At 46.7% G+C, this 14,955-nt stretch overlaps 1 protein-coding gene across 1 annotated transcript in view; it reads left to right on the plus strand.

Moving 5' to 3' along the window:
• Positions 1-6,034: 6,034 nt before the first annotated feature.
• CLIC6 (chloride intracellular channel 6) overlaps positions 6,035-14,955 on the plus strand; it is a 49,203-nt gene continuing 40,282 nt past the window's right edge. Inside the window, exon 1 of the mRNA XM_031005221.3 lies at positions 6,035-7,775. Within this exon, the coding sequence (XP_030861081.2) occupies positions 6,432-7,775 (1,344 nt within the window). The 5' untranslated portion in view covers positions 6,035-6,431. The remainder of the gene's footprint in view (positions 7,776-14,955) is intronic.

Below are 14,955 nucleotides of genomic sequence, written 5' to 3' on the forward strand. Positions count from 1 at the left end.
AGATTACCAAAAAACTAATAATAGAACTACTATATGATCCAGCAATCTCACTAAATGGTTATTTATCCAAAGGAAAAGAAATCAGTATAACAAAGGGATACCTGCACCCCCATGTTTATGGTGGCACTATTTACAGTAGCCAAGATATGGAATCAGCCTAAGTGTCCATCAACAGAGGAATGGATAAGGCAAGTGTGGTATATATATACACACACAATGGAATATTATGTGGCTATAAAAAGAATGAAATTATGTCATTTGCAGCAACACGAATGGAACTGAAGGTCACTATGAAGGTCATTATGTTAAGGTCAAAATGTTGTATGTTCTCACTCCCATGTGGGAGCTAAAATGGTTGGTCTCATGGAGGTAGAGAGTAGAATGATAGATACCAGAGGCTGCAAAGGGAGTGTGGGTGGGTAGGACGAGGAAGAGAAGTAGGCTAATGGGTAAAAACATACAGTTAGATAGAAGGAATAAGCTCTAATGTGTGGTAGCAGAGTAGGGTGACTATAGTTAAGTTTGTCTATTTCAAAATAACAAAGAGAGAGGAAGTGAACTGGTCCCAACACATAGAAATGATAAATACTTTAGGTAATGGATACCTTAAATACCCTGACTTGATCATTACACATTCTATGCATGTAATAAAATATCACATGTACTGCATAAATATGTACAAATATGTATCAGTGAAACAACTCACAATGACAAGGTTCCTTTTATAACCCTCACTGTTCCAGATGAAAAACTGAATCAAGATCATATAGTTATTACAAGATAGGGCAGGGATTTAAATCAGACCATTTAACCCAAGAACCACCCATTTCACCATGATTGTCATGTGTGTCAGTTCCATGTAATGTTCTTACTGACCTGCAAGATGACGTGTACGTGCTTCAGGATCTACTGACTAGCAGGCTTTGAAATCCCTGCCTCCTAGTACAACCTATTCTGCAGTGACACTCTTCTTTTAACTGAAATGTACCTTACCAAGTAACTGAAGAAAGCCAGCCAGATTAAGAAGCGGGTTTGGGGCCACTTGTAGGTAAGTGAGTGCAACTGTTTGAGGAGAATTCCAGGCAAGGAGAAACTTTACTCAGCTCTAAGTGTATCCTGTGATCTAAATGTTACAGATACATTATAATCCCACGGGCTCTTCTGAAAGGAGCAGATACCTGCTAGAGAAAGAGCAGATTTCTATGGAAATGAGGCCATTCCTTCTGGAAAAGCAACAAAAGCAACAAACCCTTACATTGTTTATAAGCCCTTAAGGTTTTCTTGTAATCTGAGTTTACCTGCTTCATGATTCCTTATAATATATGGCAGAAGAACTGTATAATTATTAAAAGTTACTTAAATATCAATGCTTTCATTTCTTGTCATCCACCTCTGAATTTGTCACCTCTGTTTAACCCTCCCTGGTATTTAAATAGCTAATCTAGTGTTGGAGGCCAGGTTAACAACGTGCACGTCTCTAAGTGACTTCACAGCGACCTTCACACGTCTATTTATTTGGTATTTCCTTTGTGTTCCTTTATATGAACTGACTGAGCCCTTGCTAATAATTAAAAGAATTTGCTAAAGTATTCTTTTGGCAAAGTCAGTAGATAAGAATTTCTGTAAGTGGCTCATGCCTGTAATCTCAGCACTTTGGGAGGCCAAGGCGGGTGGATCACGAGGTCAGGAGATCGAGACCATCCTGGCTAACATGGTGAAACACTGTCTCTACTAAAAATACAAAAAATTAGCCGGGCGTGGTGGAGGGTGCCTGTAGTCCCAGCTACTCGGGAGGCTGAGGCAGGAGAATGGCATGAACCCAGGAGACGGAGCTTGCAGTGAGCCGAGATAGCGCCACTGCCGTCTGGCCTGGGCAAAAGACTGAGACTCCGTCTCAAAAAAAAAAAAAAAAAACAAAGAATTTCTGTGAATAGTGTGTCTTGTGACATTAGCTTGTCCCCCAAAGTATAAAACTAACTGAGAAAAGTATTTTCCAAAACTGTTCAGGTTGGTGCATATGTATTTGAAGGCACGTGTGTATTCACTCATTCAGGAAATATTTATGGAGCTCTACTATGTGCCTGGTCTATCCTAGGCAATGACAAGCAAAAACCCCTGCTTTCACACAATCACCAACCTAGTGGGGTGAGGTAGGGTAGACAGATAACAACTAGAATATATTATGTGTCAGATGAAGATAACTGCTATGGGGGAAAATAAGGCAGAGAAGGATGCCAGAGAGTAGGGGTTGTGTTTTAAAATGGAATGCTTGGGCCGGGCATGGTGGCTCTTGCCTGTAATCCAAGCACTTTGGGAGGCCAAAGCAGGCAGATCACAAGGTCAAGAGATCGAGTCCATCCTGGCCAACATGGTGAAACCCCATCACTACTAAAAAAAATACAAAAATTAGCTGGATGTGGTGCCATGCGCCTGTAGTCCCAGATACTCGGGAGGCTGAGGCAGGAGGATCACTTGAACCTGGGAGGTGGAGGCTTCAGTGAGCCGAGATCACACCACTGCACTCCAGCCATTTTATAAAAGTAAAATGGAGTGCTTGGGGAAAATAATTAATCAGAGACTGCAGCAAGGTAAGGGAGTAAGCCATGAGAATATAGGGGGCATCCCAGGCAGAGGCCCAGCAAGTTCTAGGGACGGCAAGCAGGCAGGTGTTTTAGGGGCTGCAGAGGTCTAGTAGGCCAGAAAGAGACTTGGATTGCCTGATTTTATAGGACCTCATACTTCATGCATAAAGACTTGACTTTTTCTTAGTTTGAGACAGAAAACCTTTGAAAGATTTTGAGCATAAAAGTGGCATGGTCTGATTCATGATTTCCAAAGAGGATCAGCTGGCTGTGGAGTGGAGAGCAGACTGTCGAAGGCCAGGAACTAGTTAGGAGGTGGTGGCAATAATCTAGGTGACAGGAGGTGATGGTGACTTGGACTGGTACAGTGGTAATGGAGATAGAGAGAAGAGGTTGGATTTTACGTGTGTGAGTGTGTGTGTGTGTGTCTGTGTGTGTGTGTGTTTGTGTACTTTCTAGTGATGGCATCTCACTATGCTGCTTCCAAGCTGGTCTAGAACTCCTGGGCGCAAGTGATTCTCCTGCTTCAGCCTCCCGAGTAGCTGGGACTACAGGTGCACCACCATGCCTGGCTTTGGGTATATATTTTTAAAAAGTGAAGCCAGTTGGATTTACTGGCAGGTTGGATGTAGGGTTTGGAAGAAAAGAGCTAAGGTTTTCAGTTTGGGCATGTCTGTGCACACGTTGGCATATGTGTCTACATAAAGCTTAATGTTATCCAAAATTATCTCATTTCTTTGTTTACTTATTTTATTTTTATTTTTATTTTTTGCTTTACACCATTTGAAGAGGGACCTTCCCAGTCTTGTTTATTGCTGTATATCCAGTGTCTGGAACAATCTGTCTCTTTCTCTTTCTCTCTTAAAAGAAAGTATTTAGCTATCGGTAATGTGGTTACAGAAAAATTGTAAGGAGCTCTTATTTTCTGTCTTCTGCATTTTCAGCATTGAGCCTGCATTTATTTAAAAATAAACTTTATTTAATTACAGAAGATTGAACAAATTTGCAAAATTATATAATAGAAAATTTTAAAATGCTTATTATCATTAAGTGAAAAATTCTACATTCTGCAGACAGAATGTTATTTTGAGAGCCAATGTTAATGTCAGTAAATGACCCCAAACCCTATAAAAGAATAAATCCAAACCTTGTAAGATCAAATAGCCTTGCGTGATCCACAGGATCAGTTTCCAGGACAGAATAGACTTTATTAGCATTGTTTTTCTGCAAGGACATTATTCAGGCCAGTTCTCAGCCACTCAGCCAACAGCTTTGTTTCCGACTGCGCCAAGTCTGCAAACAGTAGCTGATCATCTTTAGCTCAATTCAAAAGGAGGTTTTTCTAGATATTCCAACCACACCCACCCCCCCATAGACAGCACACTTCTATCAAGTTTGATTGAGTTAGAGTTTATGAAATATTTCCTGAATGACTGAATACACACGTGCCTTCAAATACATATGCACCAACCTGAACTAGTTTTGGAAAATACTTTCCTCAGTTAGTTTTATACTTTGGGGGGTAAGCTAACGTCACAAGACGCTCTGTTGACAGAAATTCTTATCTACTGACTTTGCTAAAAGAATTTGCTAAATATTATTACTCACATGAGTGTCTTTAATTTGGTTCTTTGTAAACATTGAGCACTGAAGACAGTTGGTTTGTTATTAAGGGCAAAGTCATGCATGTAACTAATCTCACATTTTTCTAAGCAGGTGCAAATAAACCCAGAGCCCTTCAATGGTTCACAGGTCCACAATCCTTTTATACACATTCTGAAATCCTAAAAGGCTCTGAATACTGAAAGCTTTTTTGGGAACTCATCTAGAATCAGAACCAGAAAGGCTTGAACTCAGTTGGAGGTGAACCTAAACTGGGGGTGGGTGGCCTGAAGCTTGTATGATTTTACCATATCTCACCAAATGTGATGCCTATCTGTCTTACTGCAGAAATATTAATGTGTCTGATCACAAAGTGATGTTCTGTGTTATGTAAAATACAGTAAAATCACTCAATCATCTTTCTAACAATTCTGTTTTCTGAAACACATCCGGGCTCATGGGATTTGCATAGAGCACTGTAAACCTGTACTGTGTTTGCTGTTCGGGGCTGAACGTGCTGGCTTCATCTTTCTTTACAAGATAAGGGTGGTGGCTGCTACCTTGCCCCGGTGAATGCAGCAGGATTCCTTTTCTAGGTGCCTAGAGCTTTTACGGCTCACGTGCATCTCTGGCTCACCTGTGTGAGTGTCATGCTTTGAATAGATGCCACTTTGTGGTGATGAAGCTTCTGGCCTGTACCTACCCAGACAGAGCACAGCCTTGGAGAAAGGTAGCATGAAGCTGAGTGTCTCTGGGCTCCTGTCCTGTCATCCATCAGTGATGAGCAATGGGAAGTAGAAGGAGACACATTATGTTCATGGCCAAAGGTGTGACCCCAAGCCACATCAAAGGCACCCCCAGCTCTTTCAACGAAAACAACCTTCTGTGGGCATGAGGGGCTCATGTATCTTAGGCCAATATCAAAGCCATATAAAGCCTGACGAATCAAGTCAATCTTGAGCTGGGATCCCTGTTCCACCACATTTACATAGTGCCACCTTGGGTAACCCAGTTTCTTGGTAACCCACTAGAAGTAGCCTGGCTTATAATAAGCTTATGACATACTTTTCACCATAATAACTTCCTTTTTAAAGAAGGTATTGGGTCTGTGATCCTGGGAGAACCCTAACCCAGGGAATTCCATAGCTCCCCTCTTTCACATCTTGGATTTTCTTTTCTCCGCCTCCAGATTCCCAAGCTGTTAACTTGGAGGCAGAAGCACCGGTCGTGAGTTTAGAAATCTAGGAGAATCAGCAAGATACACAGACTCTCACAGTCTTAAGAGACCCGGGAGATGAGGGTGTAACCTTTTTCCAGCGCAGGGCTCCCACCATCCTCCAGACAGGCCTGGAGAAGCGGCCCCTCATGGACAACAGCGCCCATCTCTGGTCAGAGAAACTCGACTGGTTCCTTGTGCGTCTATATGAGGGGCCTCTGGAACCTCTCCCGGGGCCCTGCAGACATGGGAAGGCGGCCAGCGTAGCCTCCCCTGCTTCTTCTCTCAGGGATTTACACCGTTGCTCTTGGACATCAGGCACAATGTGGACATCTTCAGTTGGGTACCGGGGGAGCTTGATGCTTCACTCCTGGGGTAAGGTGGGGATTAGGTGTTTGGGTGTCGGGGTGTGTGTTTGGAGGGGGTGATTTAAGTGACTCTGGAACTTGAAGCCGTTCTAGAGAACAACACCCAAGCGGCCAGGAGAACCAGAATCTTTTCATCAGCATCCACAAGGGTCACGAGAAAGGCTGTCATTGGCCAAGCTCCTAGGCTACCCAAACAAAGGAGGGAGGAGGGGAAGACAAACCCCGCCCAAGTCCCAGGGGATGGAGTTGGCACCAAGGACTTCTGGTCAACCCCAGGACAGCGGACAGCCGGCCGGACACTTCCAAAGGTGCAGGAGCGAAGCAGCCCTCTCCAGCTGTGCACTGCACCTCCGCGGCCCGCGGGCGAGATTGGGGTCCCGGTGGGAAGCAGACGCGCAATCGGGGAGAAGCTCCAGCGGTGGAGGAAGAGTCCAGAGAGCTTCAGCTGGGCAGAAGGGGCGCAGAGGCTTGGGGCCAAGCGGAGTTTGCCCTGCGGGTCCTGCGCAAGGCCCCAGTGCCCAGGCTAAACCTTTACCGCAGGATCCCGGAGCCGGCGTCCTTCAAGGAGCACAGAGGGCCCCGCAGCACGCCCCTTGCCCAGCGCCACCGACCCCTAAGCAGCGTCAAGGAAGGAGTCCCGATCAAGGACAGGGATCTGCGGCCATGGCCGAGGCCGCGGAGCCGGAGGGGGTTGCCCCGGGTCCCCAGGGGCCGCCGGAGGTCCCCGCGCCACTGGCTGAGAGACCCGGAGAGCCAGGAGCCGCGGGCGGGGAGGCAGAAGGGCCGGAGGGGAGCGAGGGCGCAGAGGAGGCGCCGAGGGGCGCCGCCGCTGTGAAGGAGGCAGGAGGCGGCGGGTCAGACAGGGGCCCGGAGGCCGAGGCGCGGGGCACGAGGGGGGCGCACGGCGAGACTGAGACCGAGGAGGGAGCCCCGGAGGGTGCCGAGGTGCCCCAGGGAGGGGAGGAGACAAGCGGCACGCAGCAGGTGGAGGGGGCGAGCCCGGGACGCGGCGCGCAGGGCGAGCCCCGCGGGGAGGCTCAGAGGGAGCCCGAGGACTCTGCGGCCCCCGAGAGGCAGGAGGAGGCGGAGCAGAGGCCTGAGGCCCCGGAAGGCAGCGCGCCCGGGGAGGCGGGGGACAGCGTAGACGCGGAGGGCTCTCTGGGGGACAACATAGAAACCGAGGGCCCGGCGGGCGACAGCGTAGACGCGGAGGGCCCGGCGGGGGACAGCGTAGACGCGGAGGGCCCGGCGGGGGACAGCGTAGACGCGGAGGGCCGGGTGGGGGACAGCGTAGACGCGGAGGGTCCGGCGGGGAACGGCGTAGAGGCGGAGGGCCCGGCGGGGGACGGCGTAGAGGCGGAGGGCCCGGCGGGGGACGGCGTAGAAGCGGGGGACCCGGCGGGGGACGGCGTAGAGGCGGGGGACCCGGCGGGGGACGGCGTAGAAGCCGAAGGCCCGGCGGGGGACAGCATGGACGCCGAGGGTCCGGCAGGAAGGGCGCGCCGGGTCTCGGGTGAGCCGCAGGAATCAGGGGACGGCAGCCTCTCGCCCCAGGCCGAGGCAATTGAGGTCGCAGCCGGGGAGAGCGCGGGGCGCAGCCCCGGTGAGCTCGCCTGGGACGCAGCGGAGGAGGCGGAGGTCCCGGGGGGAAAGGGGTCCGAAGAAGCGGCCCCCGGGGACGCAAGGGCAGACGCTGGCGAGGACGGGGTAGGGGATGGGCCACAGCAGGAGTCGGGGGAGGACGAAGAGAGACGAGAGCGTAGCCCGGAGGGGCCAAGGGAGGAGGAAGCAGCGGGGGGCGAAGAGGAATCCCCCGACAGCAGCCCACATGGGGAGGCCTCCAGGGGCGCCGCGGAGCCTGAGGCCCAGCTCAGCAACCACCTGGCCGAGGAGGGCCCCGCCGAGGGTAGCGACGAGGCCGCGCGCGTGAACTGCCGCCGGGAGGACGAAGAGGCGTCCGAGCAGCGGGCCCTGGCGCAGGAGCACGACATAACCCTCTTCGTCAAGGTAAAGCTCGCTTCCCTCAATTCTTAGGACGACCGCCTTCCATTCGAGGTCTTGGTCATCTCAGATCCCAGAGGGACGCGCAGGGAGGAACCCTTGGTGGTGTCCTGATTGTCATCAGGCGCTTCCATGCGCGGGAGGTAGGCGGGACAGCCGGGATTTCCCGGAGAAGAGTTTCCAGGGCATTTGCGGGAGGACTCAACGGTTTGGAAGCAAAGACTTTGGGGGTGGGGGCGACGGGGAGTGCGATGGGGGCCAATGAGGATGTGGGGTTGTGGGTTCAGCATCCCACTGTCCTTTGTCCTGAACATCCTAACTAGCCCTCCTAGTCAGGAGGTTATTAACGAATTAACTAAAAAGTTTAAAAAAAAAAAAAAAAGAAAAGAAAGAAAAAAAGAAAAGCAATGCACCCTGTCGGTGTTCAAAGGGATTTCTGCCAAAGGAAGCTTTAATACTTGAAGCCAAAAAACGCAGACAGGTAGGTTCAATGTGGGAGGTGCCTTCCAGACTCAATCTCGGAGACCCAGAGCTGGTCAATGTTTTCAACTCCAAAAAGGTATTCCATTTTGGTAGAATCAACAATGTACGTTTAGGGGGGAAAGTGGAGCCTTATTGACATAATGTTTATTGAACGTTTTAACATTGAATTTGGAAGAATACAAGATGCCGGTGACTTGAACATCATCTGCTTGTATGTCATGTTTTTAACCTCAGTTCACATGGAAAGAGAGCAAGGATTCTGTGAAGGAATCTGTAGAGACACAACTGAGGAAGTTTTGAATTTAAACAGGAACTATTTACAAGGCATGAAAAATCAAAGAACAAAGCTCAGCAGCAGTTCACACCAGGATCTTTGTTTAAAAAGCCTTTTCTGAGGACCTTTGGCCAGACCCAGGAAAGCTGGAGATAATAAGGTCAAGAATGTGCATTTCATGTTGAATCATAATCCTTCAGAAATACTTTCAGGCTTATAGAAAGCAGTTACCATCTAAACCTCTCTGGCTGAAATGCAAGCACATTTTAATAAGTAAAAGGAAATGCTCCCAATGTGATTAACATCAGAATTTTAAGAATTGTTTCGGTGGCGAGGGACTTGGGAAAGAAGGGGTGTGTGTGTGTTTCTTCCCTAGTGAGAAGGTGCTGTTTCTGGCTTTTTTCAAGACTCTGGGACATAACCTCAGGACACCAGCCCCTGAGAGGCTGCTGGGAAGAGCTGGAGCGCAGTGCTGCTGTGTGACCCCAAATCTGCTCCTCTCCATCACCTTGGTTTTAGAAATTTCCCGTTGCTCTAGTTGTTAAGGATACATGATTCTGGCACACGGCCTCTTAGCACAGTTTTGATGGACAGTAACAGCTTCTGGCTAGTCTCTCTGTTTCAGTTCTCTGTCCTCTCCAATCTAGTCTCTTTGTAATAGCCAGTGAGCTGTGGACAAGATCTGATCATTTTATTTCTTTGTGTAAAATTCTTCAGTTGTTTATTGCAGAATTTCAGGTAAATCCCCACTCCTTAGGCAGCCCACAAGGCCCTTTGTGATGTTATTTCTGCCTTCTTTCTTTCTGGCCTTGGCATTGCTGGGTGTCCCCACCCTTTGTTACCTGTGGTCTCGCTATGCCACCTGGATTAAACTACTTACTGTTCCTTGAGGGAGCCAGGTTCTTTCCTGCCTTGAAACTTTCTACATTATGTGCCCTCTGTCTGAATGGAGTTTCTCCTCCTCGCCCCTGTCTGCCCTCCTGCCTAGTTATCTGCCACAAGTCCAAGAGTTAGCATGGATGTCATATCTTCCAGTCCCAGGCGGATGTCCCTGTTAAGGCATTGCCCTCAGCCTGCTATGTCTCTTTCCTCAGCTGTGTGAAATTCCTCATTCTATCTCCAGCGCAGAACACAGGTGTGGGATGTGGTGAAGGCTTGAATGGGCGGCTGGCTGCTGGATAGTGTGGTGATCAAGAACACGGACTTTAGAGCCAGTGGGTCTGGGATCAAATCTTGGCTTTGCTAATTTCTTGCCGTGTGACCTTGGGCAAGTTACTTAATCTTTTGGTATCATTGTGGTCTCATTGATAAAATGGGGACGGTAATAGTACCTAGCCCTTGAGGTTACCGTGAGAAATTGAGAGTTAGATTACACAAAGCACTTAGAAAAGTGCCTGGCTGGAAATAAGCTTAGTACACATGTGAATTCCTATTGTTACATCTGTGCTGCTTGCATAACTTGCATTGATTTTGCACAGAAACAGTTATCCCTGCCATTACTTATTTTATTTATTTTTAGGGAAAATCCCTCTAGGTACCTAATTACCTCCAATCTCTAGGGATAAGAATGTTGTGAAAAGTAAAAACAACTTGCTTCCTCAAATACTGCTTGGGAGGAGTTTGTGTAGGCAGAAGCATGTGGCCTAGCACCAGCAGCGGCCGAGCACGAGCAGCTTACCCACAATGCTTTATTCTGATGATTGACTTGGTGCTCAGTTGCTAACTTTTTTTTTCTTAAGGAAACAGATAGATCTCCAAATGATGAGATTGGTTAACTTTTTTATTTACTTTTTAATTGAGACAGGTTCTTGCTCTGTCACCCAGACAGGAGTGCAGTGGTGCTATCTCAGCTCACTGCAACCTCCACAGACTAGGTTCAAGTGATTCTTGTGTCTCAGCCTCCTGAGTCGCTGAGGCTACAGGCATGCGCCACCACGTCTGGCTAATTGTTTTGTGTTTTTGGTAGAGATGGGGTTTCGCCATGTTGGCCAGCCTGGTCTCGAACTCCTGACCTCAGGTGATCCACCCACCGTGGCCTCCCAAAGTGCTGGGATTACAGGCTTGAGCCACCACACCCAGCTGAGATTTGTTAACTTCTGAGGGGTCACTTATGATGAGCCTCACAGTATTGATATTGTGTCTCAGTTTCTTCTTATCCTACCAATTATACTCTTTGAAAACAAAATGAAACAAAAACAAAAAAGACAGGCATCAAAGCAAAAAACAAGCAAAAAACAAAACTAAACAAACAAAAAAACACCCTTTAGACTCATATTTTCTGAGTTTGAAATACTTGATGTAAAATCTGTAAATTAGTTCAGAATAGGATTTATTTGCCAGAATTAGCCTTTTCTAGGCTCCTTTTTTGGGCTCAGTTTTGTCTGGGTTCTATTCTACAGTGGACACCTGAGCTGGGTTTTGTGAACATGCCTAGATGCGTCTTCATGGTGGGTTTTCTATGGCATAGCTGGAGTGTGGAATTCACAGCTGGGTTTAAAGGAAAGTACTGCAATATTCTCTCAAACATTCTCCTAGCCTTCGTATGACAGCTGAGCAAACACATTTTAAAATCAGTTAGCCCATATTTTATTTGGGAACTCCTAGCTTTCACATTTCTTCCAATTTTTTTTTTGAGACAGGGTCTCACTATGTTGCCCAGGCTGGTCTCCAACTCCTAGGCTCAAGCAGTCTTCCTGTGTCGGCCTGCTGAGTAGCTGGGACCACAGGCACGCACCACTACACCCAGCTAGTTTTTTAAAAAAAATTTTGTAGAGACAGAGGTCTCACTTTTTTGCTCCAGAGGGTCTCGAACTCCTGGGCTCAAGTGACCCTCCCACTTTGGTGTCTCAAAGTGCTGGGATTATAGGCACAAGCCACCATGCCTGGCCTCTCTTCCTATTTTGTTAAAAATAAATATATTGGTTACAAATATACCAGAAAGTCATGGCTAACTATGTAGTAACATGTAATAATAATTGTCCCACATTTGCTTCTAATTAGCCATCTAATATATTCTCCATCTTTATGAGAACTGTCATGTTATTAATTTGTCAGTTTGTTTTATTTTACAAGCATGCAAGGATGCATTCTTGTACAAAAGCCAGGAACATATAGAACCAGCCAAGAAAGGTCTTAAATTATTTTGTGGTAAATTAATTGCTGATTATGCTAATTTTTAGTTTTGTTTTCTCAAAGAAGTGTTAATTATTTGTCATCAAATTATAGGGTAACTCTGCAATATATTTAGTAAGAAAGGTTCTTTTCCTTTCCTCATAATAACAAAGGGTAACAACATAATCACATCATCACACAACAACATAATAACAACAGGCAAAACACTAGCAGCAAAGAGTTAAGTAAGAACTTCATTTAAGTAAGGAGTTCAGCGGTAGTGGAGACTTAGTCGCCAAAGAAGTCTTGCTTATGGCTTTGGTTCCCATAATCTGGCGTGTAAGCTTTGAGTCAGGGTCTTTGGGTGGGACAGTCTGAGCTACGGCTTTCCTGGCAAATTTGACATGACTTAAAAAACTTCAGAGTTGACCAGTGATTAGTCCTGGGCCACCCAGGATTTAGACACCACCTGTTTACTAGTAAACATGCAGTTATTGCTGAGCTAAAAAAACTTGCATTTGTATTCACATTTGGGTTCTCCAAAGAGGTGAAACTGACCCAATGAAACACAGTAAAACTCAAGAAGGACATGGCCTTTGAATAAGCACTGTCACCCAGAAATGAGCCCCCGCCCCTCCAAAAAAAAAAAAAAAGGGCCTTCCAAGCATTGCCATACCACAGGGCTGGGCAAGAATGAGCCAGGACCAGCGTCTGATGGACTCCTGATAGACCGGTAAGCTGTGGCTTTCTGTGGACATGTCACTGGGAGAGAGCATGTTGGGACTTGTTCTATGGGGCTTGGTCTCCAGGGAGCTTGAAAGGGAGATGTTATTTTCACAACTATGTGTTCTGAAGGAAAGTGAGCAAAGATGCATTTCTGAGACTTTAATTCTCCCCTAAAAACAAAAATTTTTTGTAATTTTTTTTTTTATTGTCTTAGAAAACCTGCCTACAAATTACACATATGAAATCAGTACCGGGTTACTTGGGGGTGGAAACAGGTGGAGCATGGTGTTTTGCATAACCTCTTGCATACAAACAGGTGCAGGTTTGCACATGCATGCTGGGGGTGGGGATACCCCTGCCACACTCAGTGAGAGCCCTATCATCATTGCCTCTCTGTTCTCACCACCTGCCACTGCAGTGGGCTCATGGCAGGCCCTCCACTGTGCTTTTTGGTGCGGATAAATAGTGGGTCGGGTGGATGGCTAATTGGTAAGACACAAGCCCAGTTCTCCACTGTCCCAGCCCAGTGTCCCTTGTGAGAGAAACAGAGCCACCTTTTGCCATGAAGGCCTCTTGGCAGCAGGGTTACAGGATGCTGGTGGCTTTGGGAATTTGCAGCTCTTTCCTGCCATGTGCACACATCACAGCTCCCGTCTCTGTCTGGGCTGACGGGCCATGTGCTTCATGAGAGCAATTATGTTTCTTTACCTTCAGCACGGGTTCCTCCCCTCACATGGGGTTTCCTTTGTGTCCTTGGTTTCACACAGCCAGCCTTTGTCGGGCCAACTCAGATATCCCATTTCCTTGAATATCTAAAGACCCACAGAAAACCTTCAGAAATACTACACTGGGTCCTTTAGGCATGTGAATGTATTGTGTCCTTTCGGACACCTAGATAAAACTTAGAAGTGGAAGGAGTATGTAAAAGCCAACCCTCCAATCCATGCTTGAGGCTCAGAGGGATCCTCATGCTATGGGTCCGTATATTAATTCAATACATATGGATATATTACCTACTGTGTGGTGGACTCTGTGCTAGATTCTAGGGACACATTGGTAAGCAGGACTGACAAGCTTCTTGCCCTCCCAGAGTTTACCATCTAGCACAGAAGACAGACATTGGGCAGTGTAGTACATCATGTCTGTAGCATCTCCACTGGGCTGCAAGCCTGCACTGCAAAGACCATGTAGTTTTCCCTATCATTGTTCTTTCAGCCCTTTGCATGCTGTTTGACACATAACAGCCAGCCAGTTAATGCTGGTATGAAGGGAAGGGGGATGGACGATGAGCAGCAGGCTATAGGAGCATGCAGCAGGAGGACCTGCAGACACAGTGGTAATCACTAAATAGTTGTTGATTTAATTATATTTAGGGAGACACAACCATTTTCCTTTCCAGTCCACAGAGTAGTGGGATCCTCTGATAATGCCTGGCATAGATTCTTCAAGATTTTCTAAAACAGATGATCTTTGGTCTATCATTCTCTGAACTCCTGTCATATTAGTAAAGAAAAAGTTTTTGTGAGATTTATAAAGGTATTCAAATCTTCTAAAATTTTCCAGCATTAATTTTGTTTTTTTTTTTTTTCTGCCTGAGTGTTGATTTATAAAGTGGGCCCTATATCTGGGCATAGTTGGGGGAGACATTTTCTTCACAATATAGACAGTTTCCAAAAGACCACCCCCATGCTTTTTGTCAGCCCATTCTCCTCCCCACAGGGAGATGGTATCCAAGTCCATCTTCGGCTAAAATCCATGCTGGTATTGACAGCCCCACTTCCTCCTTCTGAAAGCAGCATTTTAATTTGGAGCTGTTGGTGCTTAGGTATAAAATCTATTTCATTTAATGCTGCTATGAAAATTTCCCAGTTTTGAATTTAAGACAGTCTCTTATTGTTTTTTCCTGCTCTTGCATGGGGGACCATCTGCTCTGCCAAGCTTTCAAAACTTTGCTCTCAAGTTAGGTAGCAAATGGGCTAACAATTTGGTATATGTTAAGAGCTTGTTATAAAGAATACTTTTGCCCCAGCTGGTACTACAGTATGGTATTTAATGTTGAAGAGAACACCATTAAGAGTGTGTTCAGCTGCGATTAATAAACTATCCAGTAGCAAGTGCCTTTAATCAGAAATATATTTTTCTCATACAACAAGAAATCCAGAGATAGGTGGATAAAGCATCTTACCCATGTCATCAAGGGCTCAGATTAGTTTCTTGTGTTCTGTCTCCCTGTATCATCAAAAGATGGCTGCCTTAGCCTTAAGCACCAAATCCTGACCAGCAATATCTCAAGTAGGAAACCAGAGGGAAGGGTCAGGATTTTTCTTCTTATTCCCATTCCTCCTTCATCAGGGAGGAGAAATGCTCCTGACAACTCTTGCAGCAGACTTTTCTGTGTCTAATGGCTAGAACTGGATTCTGTGCCCCAACCCCCTCCAGGCCTTTTACAAGCACAAGGATATGAGATTGGCGTATATATACCAGGGGTTAGCAAACTGTGGCATGCAGGTACGATCTAGCCTGCCACCTGTTTTTGTACACCTACAACCTAAGAATGACTTATGTTTTTAAATGGTTGGAAAACATTAAAAG

Source organism: Gorilla gorilla, chromosome 22, assembly GCF_029281585.2.
Source record: "Gorilla gorilla gorilla isolate KB3781 chromosome 22, NHGRI_mGorGor1-v2.1_pri, whole genome shotgun sequence".
In the NCBI taxonomy this organism is placed as follows: Eukaryota; Metazoa; Chordata; class Mammalia; order Primates; family Hominidae; genus Gorilla; species Gorilla gorilla.